At 35.8% G+C, this 12,151-nt stretch overlaps 1 protein-coding gene across 1 annotated transcript in view; it reads left to right on the top strand.

The window, feature by feature from the left end:
- Positions 1 to 12,151, top strand: part of LOC145662172 (trypsin-2-like) — an 80,590-nt gene that overhangs the window by 43,510 nt on the left and 24,929 nt on the right. Inside the window, exon 7 of the mRNA XM_081727505.1 lies at positions 6,715 to 6,818. Within this exon, the coding sequence (XP_081583631.1) occupies positions 6,715 to 6,818 (104 nt within the window). The remainder of the gene's footprint in view (positions 1 to 6,714; positions 6,819 to 12,151) is intronic.

The following is a 12,151-nucleotide window of genomic DNA, read 5'->3' as shown; positions in this document are numbered from 1 at the left end:
TGTCGGTTAGGCTAAAGGAGACGGTGATGATGAATAATGAATGAAATGGTAGGATGAAGAAAGTGGGAGGAAACGGGAGAACTCCGAGAAAACCCAAGCACACGGTGTTTGTCCACCACAAAGTTCACTTGGCGGGGGCTGGGATCGAACCCGGGACCCCAAGCACCAGAGGTGAACGCTCTACCACTGAGCCACCGCGGCCCACTTGAAGAAATTTGTTTGCGTGTCAAAGTGTGAAATGCTGCTTGAACTTCATTCTCCGGAACGAAGGCATGACTTGCGAGCTATCTAAGATGGAGGGCAAAAACTGGATTCTCTAAATATCTCCCAAGAATCTCTTCATTCTGTTGAATTTTCCGCCATATTCACTGCGTAAAGTGGATAAAACAGACACGAATATTCACGGCAGAAAACACTTCAAGGAATGCATTTGCAACTGCAACTTTAAAGTCAGTTATAACACTAGTTGGATTGAAGTTTATGGAACTTGAACTGATCTATCAGTCTTTGGTATGTAGCTTGCTGCTAACTTTGCATCAAAACATACACTACTGGAACTACTACCTAATTCCTAATTACGTTAATGGTCCAAAGTTGTTTGAAAAGAACTGGCACAACTTTAAGTGTTGCATCTGATGTCAAATTAGTTGAATCTACGAGAAGATCTAAATTACGCTGAGTTGCATAAAACACGCGATTCTGGTTGTAACCAATATCATCAGAAGAAACTGTTCATTAGTTAAGGTAACCTGGTACGGAAGTGAAACCACAAACTCCTCTACATTTCTGGGATTTACCGGCACCATTTGAGCTTTTTGCCTGACTCTTAGAACCTTCCTCTTCATAACAGGAATACTCGGAAGAACAGCACTTACTGACATGCAATTTACATTAGATGTGCAAACTGAAACGATATTTGCAGGAGTGTCATTTGTATCGTTAGCTGTTCATTTTAGCTGATTGTGAATTCTTCGCTTTTCTGCTTCGACTGGTTGTGGTAGGTGATTGTAAGCGTATCTCCCTTCCATCATTGAAGCGAAAATTATGTTACTGTTTTCGTATTGGCGCGTTGTGTGTGTCCGTTCTGAGCATTTTGAAACTCTATATTCAATGCATTTCCTGGCTTCATTACCTCCACTCAAACTTTTATCGTGTCTATAAATATAACCATTATGAAAAGTTGCTTCGACCCATTCTGAGTGCAAGGAAATTCAAGTGGCATTATGACCTCAGAATTGACACGTAACTGCACGATTAGAAATGTAACACACAACTGGGCAAATTTCTTTCTTTCTTGGAACAGACATTTTTCTCTCTTTGTTAATAACAGACCGCTTAAACAACAATCACTGCGGAAACCGGAAGCTCATTGGTGAATTTTTCATTTGGTTTCAGAGCAGTATCAAGGTACCGAGACGCCCCCTTTCTATTATTTTTCTATTCTCTATAGATATAACAACAGCAACAACAAAACAAAATCAAAGAGTAGTAGTACTGGCTTGATACTGTGAAAAATTTACTGACATGTGACATGAAAAATTTACCCGTAAAAGCATTGTAAATACAGCTAAACTTATGAAATAAACATTAAAGGGAATAAATAGCCCTGCGAGAAGTTAATTCAGATATTTTTAAACTGTGGATATATACAGAGTGTTTCAAAGTCTAGATTCACACTTTAATTGAACATGACTCGAAGAAGTGAGATCAAATCATATCCTTTCTACTTGTACAACTTTCCTCTGCTTCCGACATACATCACATCCTCAGACTCAACGCTCATGATACGTTTATGCTTATAGTCTTATCTATGACTGGATTCAGATTTAGAGCCACTAGTTACGTGCCTAGGAAAGAAACGTTCTTAGGGACTCACGTGGATGAAAATTTTTAAATTCACATTTAATTTATTTTAAAAGTAAATACTTATAAAAATATGTATTTGAACAATGACAGTGAGCTTTCTTTTACTCTGCATAACGTTTTTCTCCTAATTCATTTACTTTTATGAATCTAGTGTGAAAAAAATTTAAAAAAGTTTAAAAGGGTACGGCCACCGCACTAAACTTTCTCGTTCCAGTACCTTAAACTAAATCATGTAGTGCTGCAGTAATTAATGAAAAATTTTCTTGTGAAATAATGTGCAAGATTGAAATACGTTCTCGGAAAAAAATATTCACAAGAGAACTCATTCAGAAAGTAAATTATCCCATGTAGATTTTTCGATAAGGCATAACCTTTGTTAAATGTTAGGGCTATTAATGAAATCTTTGTTTATAAAATAATAACAAAATCACATGAGTGATATTTTAAGAAACGTAAAAAAGAAAAACACTCACTTCAGAGTAAACTACTTCTTATGCAACATTGGAAAAAATAATGAAATATTTATTTATCAAATATGACCAGAATTGCCCTTGTTATCCTTGAAAAAGTAATCTGATAATCATTCCCTAGCGTAAACTACCTCTTGTGATATTTTTAGTAACAAATAATTTAAACAATGTTATTTAGTTATCAATTAAATATTTAGTCATGAAATATGTATAAAATGTAATGTTTGAAGAAAATTGTCCGAAAACAACCCACCCCTCTGACCTCATTTAATATATTTTGAGGATTTTAGTGATAGGAGATAGACTGTACTAGGTCCTTATTTTAAAGACGAAATAAATCGGAATAAAACGGGATAAAAATAAATTGTTCCCATTTGGGAACAGTTGGCTCAAATGGGTTGTTTAAAATTTCGTTCAGAAAACTTAATGGCCTCTAGGTGATCAGTCAGGACGAACGGACGAACAGATGTAGAAAAATCACTTTTTTAATGTCTATGTGTCATGAAATCGTCAATTTGTGAAATCTTGAATTCAATTTTTTCATGATTACTATATTTTTCCTCTCCTTTGGTCGCTCAAAAGTAAAATGTAGTTTTATTTCTTGTAATCGATATAATCATTTTGTATGGTATTGCAATAGAGGGCACAAGATATTCCAGCGGTCAAAACAATTATTCAATTAGTTTAATTTTTAGTATGAATATTCATACTACCTAGGTATTATCTGTTTCAAGACTTATGCCTTTTATTATTGCACTACTGCATATTGTAAAAATAAACTAATCATACTCTGGAAATGTAAATTGTAACAATTAAAATCTTCCTTTAGAGAAGATAGGAATGAAATTTCATTAAACTTTATGTGAGAACATTGAAACAAGAGCCAATCAAAATTAGTCCTAATAAAGGAGGGGGGAATTAGGGAAAATTTCCGAACAAGCTGGGTTTTGGTTTTCAGGGGTAAGAGTGACTTTCTTTTGCAGTTATATCGAAAATTATAATTCTTTGGAAGAAAGTTGTGTGGAAATTGGTAGTTTATCAAGTTGTATAGAGAAATTTTTACGTTTTCTCATAGAATAATCGTTTCAAATATATAGACTGAATTATGTGTGAACAAAAAAGGGTGAGTTCTAAGGTGTTAGAAAAAAGAAGTTAATACTTTGAAGGTGAAATTCACATGTATTTTGTTTCAACACAATTGAAACGAAATGAAATCTTTCAGTTCAAGGTTTCAGGAGTATGTTCTTTAGGGTGTGGAAGATGAATGATAAGGCAAGTGAATGATGATGGAAGAATTGGTGAAATGTGAGATAAGATAGGAGTATCCTTAGAAAACTTACGGATACTATGCTGTCCACCACAAGCTTGCTTAGCTGGGATCAAACCAGTGACCTCACGCAGAAGAGATAAGCACTCTAAAGCTGAGTCATCGTGTCCCCCACAACACAAGTAAATCAGGTACTGTTCACAGAATACTTTTCATCCAATAAGCATTATTTTACTTTTCAGGATTTTCAGGGTACATATCAGGTGATTCTGACATGGAACTCTTTTTTAGTCGTACCCTATTGATATGGGACTTTTTTACTGAGGCCCTTTTTACGCAGTCCCCTTTTGATCCAATTCCTTTTGACTCAGGCCATTTTGTCGCCAGCCCGTTTTGACCCGGGGTCTTTTGATAAGGGGACGTATTCACTCGAGCCTTTTTGTCCTTTCCTTTTTGTCTGAGCCCTTCTAGTGACACTGTTTGTCATTAAACCTTCACATATAATTTTGATCACGCTTGCTTTCAACAAGACCACATTATGAACTGAAATTTTTACAATACTTACGTAAAACCTTTTCACAACGATGCATTGGAAAAAGAGGTGTGATCAAATGACCTACAAGATTTCTCGATCTATTACTCCTGAGTTGACTGCTATAGGGGCACATTCAGGACAAGATTATCACAGCAAATCACACAACCCAAATGATTTGCGGCATCTCATTGTTAAAGAAGCAATAAGACTTCCTCGTGATATACTACAGCATAAACTTTCTAATTTTTACGACCGGATGGCCTACTGTCAGACAATCGATAGAATGTAAGTAACAGTCACACATTCTTATTCATGCTCTATGTAATATGAAAGTGTACATTTACTGACATGAATATAATAAGCCTTCTTTCAGAAATTTCAATTTCTTAATGTCAAGCAAAGCACACTATATCGTAAAGAATTCGCGATACCGGTAGGTCAAAAGTTAGTCCAGTTTCTAATATTAAAAAAGGAACCTTAGCCAATAGTGATGTGCCACACATATATTTTCTATTTAAAGAATGTTGTGTGATATCGAATGTGACAAAATCCAACTTGGCTGCCACGATGTTCACACCTCCGTTCAAGCACAAACACCTACTTGCAACATTTGCTTTTCCTCCACCAGCACTTGCAAACCTTTTCTTCTTCTTCATTCAAGCATTTCATTATGAATTATTTATCTGATACTTTTTTCTACTAGATACAATTGTCAAACGTACCATACCCTATTCCGTAAACGAATGAAGATAGATAAAAAATTATGAATTCATATTCTCATTTGTGGGAAGATTCTAGCCTACATTGATGTGTCAAACATACTCCTTTCTTTTTTAAAAAAAATGTTGTGTAATATCCAATATCTTCGAATTGAAGGTATCTGTCATGACACCCACAACGCATTAAATGCAGCTTTTGCATCAATACCAGTGTCCAGCCGTGGAAAATCAGTACGTGGGGCAAGAGTATACGACGCCCCCCCCCCCGTACAGAAGAATGAGACGACAGACCATCCGTCAAGCGCCACCATGGTTCGCACGAAGCGTAATAAAATTGTCAAAAATAAACCCTGCTTTCCCTTGATATTGAGCCCTTTTTATTACTTTTTTTCTTGAATTTTATATATGGGCACATGTATTTTTCTAACATGAGTAACATTATCTGCTGTTGATCTAAAATATTCCAAGTAATTTTTCCTCTTTCTTCTTCTTTCCTTCTTTTCTTTTCTTTCTTACTGCCGAATTTTGCGCCACTCTACTTTGGCATTTAGGGCCGTCGCCCTGCTCGCCCGCCCCACGGCACAGCACTGACCAATGCCTACCTGCAACACTTTTCCTCTCTTCACGTGCATCGTTATAACTTTGACTAACATTGTGTACAGATCCACATGTAGGTTCTTTCAACACAAATCAAGTTTTGTTCACAGAATACTTTTAATCTAAGAAGCATTTTTATATTTCTCATACATTTCAGGTTATATCTCAGGCTTTATTGACAAGGGCTCCTTTTGTGGGGGCCCTTTTGACACGGGCCCTTGCGACGTTGGGCATTTTTAACTCGGGCCGTTTTGTCGCGGGACATTTTTGACTCGGTCACTTTTCTCCACTTTTTATTCACTTTCTTTGTGCCCCTTCTGGCGCCGCCAGTATTATGCGTAATTGGATTCTTCGGATGGAGTTTCCTTTGATATCTTTTGACCCGACATTCGTATTTCTCTCCGTTCTTGCGATATTGCAAATTGCCGCCTCGGAAGGTGACATTTCAGATGCCTCTAGCGTCCAAACGCAGGTGCGTTCACGCAATGTTCATATGACATTTTTTACTTGTTTTTACCTGTAGATTCACCTCCCAAATTTTCCGTCATTGATGCATGATGCATATATACGTAAGAGTTTTTCAGTTATAAGTCTGCAGTAATATGCTACTGATCATTATTATTCTTATTATGTTATACTGAACATATTATCATTATAATTATTATATATTATATAAAGATGCTTTAAAAATGTACCATTCTTACATCTTAATTTTATAACACAATAGACGCAATGATAATCAATATTTCTTAGTGATTTGTTTCTTGTTTTTTTCTCTTTCTGTAAACGGGCGAAAGTAAGCTGCTATTGTTTGTTTTCAAGAGACATCAAGAGTTTCACAAACACTGAATTTCAATAACAACACGTACACAGTACATTGTTCACATATGTTCTTCAGAGTAGTATCCCTGGCAACAAAATATTCTACAAACGTCTAATAAATTAATGGATAAACTTTGCGAACAAATTTAGAGGACATTTTCACGTCATAATTAATAAACACAGTTAATTGCATACATTGAAATATGAATTGAGTAAAGGCTTTTCTGCTGAGAAAGTAAAGAGGTGGAGCCCCAACAGAATTTACGTACTGGCTTTCAGTTTAATTCAGTTCAGGTCAGTTTAGAAGAGGAAATATTTAGTTCTAATTAAGAAGCTGCCGGTACGGCGTACCTTTGCGTGCCGCCAGAAAATCACTATAAATATAAAATATTCAGCTTAATATCCAACCAAATATTAACGATTTTAATTTTGTTTTAGATTTGATGGGTTTTTTGACATAGCTCTTGTACAGATACACCCTCCTCTAAACCTTAATAATGCGGCAGCACCAATTAATTTAATAATGGAAGAAGTGGAAGTCGGTGAGTACCATTATTCTCTTTGCTTTTGTTTCCAAATATATCCTTGTTGCACATGTTAAGTAATACATATTTTTCCTAAAATAATAAATATATGGTATTCTAGCCAAATCTTATACATGTATGTGAAAATATCTTTTCAATGGACAAGAAATATTGCTGAAGTACTGTTTGTTTATTATAAGTAGAATAATAATATTGTTTCTCCTAAATACAAGTTCAGACATTGCTTATGAATATTCTTAATTTATGGTATAATTAATGTGAACTGCTAAGAGGATTTTCAGAACATTGCCCATAGTTATCCATATGTAGAGGTCTGCGCGGATACAAAATATCTCATCCGCATTCGCACCCGCATCCGAAACATCTCTATCCGCACCCGCATCCGCAGATAATGAGGTAGCAAATATATACAACATGAATATTCTATAATAGTCATGATTTCGAAAATAGTTTTAAAAACATTTTAAATTATCTCTTGTAGTTCTCTGAATCAAACGAAACGATACATTATATCAGTTTCCTCGTAATCAAATATCAACTACACTAAATAAAATGTGATATAAACCGTGCAGATACAAATTAGAAATTAATGAACAATCTACGTACTTAACCAATGTTTTCAAATGCACATATCGGACCAAAATAATGTGACGTACGTGATATCAAGTAATTTTAGAGCACGTCACTAAGTTTTTAAACTTCATCATTACTCATAAAAAAGGAGCAGTTGTTCAAAACACAAAAGCGAAATAGAAATAATCGCTATTAAGAAATAAAAATTAATCACAGCACCGCAAACACATTCACATATCCCGAACTGACACTAGCAACAGCAATTGCACTATTTTTTTTAAGTAACGAAACTAACAACGTGATACAATCTGCATGCTTCATGACTACGCTTTCACTGAAACTAGAAGTGAAAATAACTTCAAACAGAAATAGCAGGTCTATGCTTTTAATTTCGGGAAGAGGCAATACAGGAAATTTAGAATTTACTGTTTTCATTGTAGTTCCCAGTCATTGTTGGACACAATTAGGGTCGGAGAAACAACGCATTGGCTGTTCTTTCTTTCTTTACCAGAGGCCTAGAAGATACATACATATACATATACACAAAAGAAGAGAAAAATGAAATGAAATCTTTAAGATTTACGTCCCACGGTTATGCCGGTTAGGCTAAAGGAGACGGTGATGATGAGAGATGAGTGAAATGGTGGAATGAAGAAAGTGGGAGGAAACGGGAGAACTTAGAAAACCCATGAGCACGGTGTTTGTGCACCACAAAGTCCACACGGCGCGAGCTGGGATCGAACCAGGGACCCCAAGCACCGGAGGTAAACGCTCTACCACTTTTGTTATTTTTTTAAACTTCCTGACTTATTTTCTACTGCAACCACTTTTCAGGACTACTAGACACGACAAGGACACGAACACAGAAACATCGAGGACAGTTAAAATTCCACCCTTGCTACTACAGAGGGACTTGAACCTCCAATAGGCTTCACCTCGCGATCATCAGCCTGACGCCTCAGACCGCTCGGCTACACCCACCGGCTCCACTGAGCCACCGCGCCCCCACACAAGAAGAGAGAGAGAAAGCGATAAATAATTGCTGTTATAAAACTCCAACCCATCGGAATGTTCACTAAGGTCCGTTGCACCACTCCGCGGAGAGAAATCTTGGGGGTCGCAAATCTGCATTCAATATCTTCTATACTTCAAAGGAAACAGTAAAGAAGACTTTTTAAGAGAAGAGAGAGAGAGAGAGAAAGATGAGGATACCTTTCTAGATTTTAGCTGCTGAAAAATGATGTGATTTGTTTACTATTTCGATGACCTTCGCGCTTTTCCAAATTGTCACAAAAAGCACAGATAATTCCTCTGACCAGTTTTCAGTTTATGGAAGGGGATGTGGTTAAATTAGGGTTTTGGTTCCTGAACTTTCACGCTAGAAAAAACTTTATGTGAAAATATTTCTTCATCTTCAAGGCCAATGGTTTGAAAATTTTCAGCTTTATCAGAGGGGGCTTTGGCGGCAATGTTTTTATTTCAGTAAATAGCGGTACTTGAGGAGTAGCAAAGGGACCTGTCGTTTCGTTCTGTTTAGGTCAGAGATGTTATTCACCTACAAAAGGGCTGCTAAAAATATTGAAAACAGCAATAAAAGGACAATTCTTTCGTGTTATTTCTCGTCCGTTTGCTGTCATTGAGACACAAGCTTCAAACACCCTTTTTTGATTTTAGTTATTTTTTCAACCGGTTTTAAAACTTTTAATTCAAAACAAAAGTTTCTTAGTGCTCTTTCCATGATCATCACAAATTTCATAGCGTTCTTTTTAGGTAGGAAAAAGACATAGGAAACCATATCCACAACTATATGCGCTATCCGATCAGAAAAGAAATATATATCCGCAAATACCCAATCCGCGCAGACCTCTATCCATAAGATAGCATAATTGGTGTTAGTACCTGCAAGAATACCAGTTTCAATGACACAAAAGTTGAAGCGTTTCTTAGTACTATTTAAAATCAGTTTATGAGAAAAAAGTTTAACGCCAAATTGTATATTAACTTCGTATATTAACTTCGTTTAGTGCAATACACGGAATGGAAATTAACCTTTTACAACAGCAGATTGTAAACAATATTTACTAGTTTTGTGCAGTAAATGCTATGCAGAATTTCGAACTTCCTTTCTTCATCTATCCGAATATTATAATATACATTACAGTTTGGCGAATAAAAGATTGTCTCTTCTTGACACTATGAATGGGAGTAACATAACATATATATTTGCTAATATATTCTTGTATCTATATTCATTCTTTGTAAAATAAATAAATAATAATAATAAACACTTCTGACCAGAGTTATACACTTACACAGGCCTGCATTATTTCGGTTGTGTCATGTTTTTCAGCATTGGATGATGGATTCTTATGTAACTTGGTGCGCTTAATCCAAAAATGATCCTTGATTTGATCCCATCACGTCAGAATTGTTTGCAAATCGCAATGTGTTAAAATGTGCTGTATGTCTAAATCCATCACAAATATGACACGTACGGACAGATGTAAGGACATAGTAAATTCTGCCACCTGCTTGTTTCTGACGAAAACGATTCGTTGTTAACATAAACCGGCAGATAGCAGCACTTGCGTCGTTAAACAAAGTATACACTGCAACTGTTATTGCTGGTGCAACCGTTCGTACATATCCTCCGTGATCAAAAGTCGAATACACAAAGTTTCCGTTTTTTTTTTTTTTTTTTTTTTTGTAAATGGGATAGCAGAGACAGGAACAATCATTGGAAGCGGGAAGATTAGTCATAACGAGCGTAATTGGAACCTGGAGTAAAAAATGTACCCAATTATGCTTCTATTCGAGGCAACAAAAGTTCTCCTGCCACCTCTAAATATAAAATTGTGCTTAATGAATCAATATGTGAAAACCTTACCAAAGAATGATACATGTTCCCAGTACATGTCTACCAAATTTCCAGCCTTATCAACCGCAAAACCAAAAGAGGGTGTCTTTACGGGTCCAAACATTAGATAACTCTGCCAAGATAAACATTTCGAGCAACACATGGAGATTGCTGAAAAAGAAGCCCAGGTCGCCTTTAAAGACGTAATAACCATGTTTCTGGGCAACAAGAAGAATCCGAATTTCAAGTCTATTGTTGATACATACTATGCTGTAGAAGTACGAAGAGTTAGGTTGTTCTGTTAATTTGAGGATTCATTTCCTATATTGCCATTTGGACCTTTTCCCAGAAAAGGGTGCTGTTATTGGAGAGATGCGTGAGAGATTCCATCAGGACATCCATCAAATGGAAAAGCGTTTCCAAAGATGATGGAATACTACAATGATGACGGACTGTTACTGGATGTTGCACCGAGATGAACCCTGAAAGAAACACGCGCAAAAGAGCCAGATACACAGCATGATTGGTCTAAAGAGACGTGGACAAAATGACTAAACTCGCGAGTATTTTCTATTATATTATATACTATTTTCTTCCTTCTCTTCCTCAATTTCACGTGTTTTACATAGCAAACCGATTATGTCATTAAGTCGCATATTTGTGATTTTTTCGACATATACAATATTTGGTACATTGCCATTTGCAAAAAAATCTGATGCGATAGAAACAAACTAAGGTCATTTTTGGATTAAGCGCACCAAGATACATAGGAATCCATCATCTAATGTTGAAAAACAGTACCATCGCAAGCTAGTGTTACTTATTAAAAACTAAATTACAGTGTAAAGGTTTCGACAACTTAACGTTATCTTCATCAGACATTTACTGAAAGAGATATCTTCAGAGCATAGACATTTATACTAAAAGTGAAAGTACTAAATTTCATTGTATGCATCAAAAGCCACTGATTCGTACTTACCCGGGAGTCATTTGTCGGCCACCTGCCCTGACTTAATTACCACCGCACCTGTGTTTCTCTTTTCCAAACATCTGTAACACATATGTTTATACCTGACCAATTGCCATAAAACTTTCTCTTAATGTTCTTTCGATATCTATTAGATATAATTTAAAAGTAACAGACTATACTGAATACAACTGATTATAAACATAACAATACATATAAATATATATAAATATAATTATATACAATATTAAACTATATATAAAATATTAAATATATGGATATAAATTACATGTAAACCTGTCTAGTCTTGCTCTTTTTCTTCAACTTGTTCTAATAGTTTATCCCATACCGCATGTATTAACAGTCCACTTGTCCAGTTGATTTGTTTGTCACTTTTTTCTTTCTTTATTCTTTGTGCTTCCTTCCATTTCCTTATTATTGGTCTATTCTCTCTTTCTAGCCCCTGTTCACCTTCCCAATCTATGTCATGCTCCGTTTCTTTTATATGTTCATATATGGCATTATTTTCTTTCTTAAGTCTCACATCATCCCTATGTTGTTTTCTTCTCTTCTTAAGGTTTTTCCCTGTTTCCCCTATGTATATCATATCACAATCCTTACGCTTTACTTTATACACTGCACTTTCATCTTTCTCACATATTTCCTATTTTTCACTTTCTTAACCACTTCCAAAATTATATGTCCTCCTTTTCTGTACATTTTTACATCACCTCTTCTTGGTAGGTTCTTTAGTACTTCTGTCTTCTCCGCAATGCTCTCTATCCTGTGCCATTTCTTCTACTCCTCTTATTTTCTCTCCCTTCTCCTTCCTCTTCTATTATGTTCTTCCTAAACTTCTGTTTGTTGTAACCGTTCTGCTCTAGTAGGTTGTGGAACCTTTCCATGCCCTCCTTCTTTTCCTCTTCTTCAGAA

Source organism: Thermobia domestica, chromosome 10 (genome assembly GCF_964235325.1).
Source record: "Thermobia domestica chromosome 10, izTheDome1.hap1.1, whole genome shotgun sequence".
Taxonomy (NCBI): domain Eukaryota; kingdom Metazoa; phylum Arthropoda; class Insecta; order Zygentoma; family Lepismatidae; genus Thermobia; species Thermobia domestica.
Note: the sequence above shows the minus strand (reverse complement) of the source record. Positions and strands in the feature narration are given on the sequence as shown.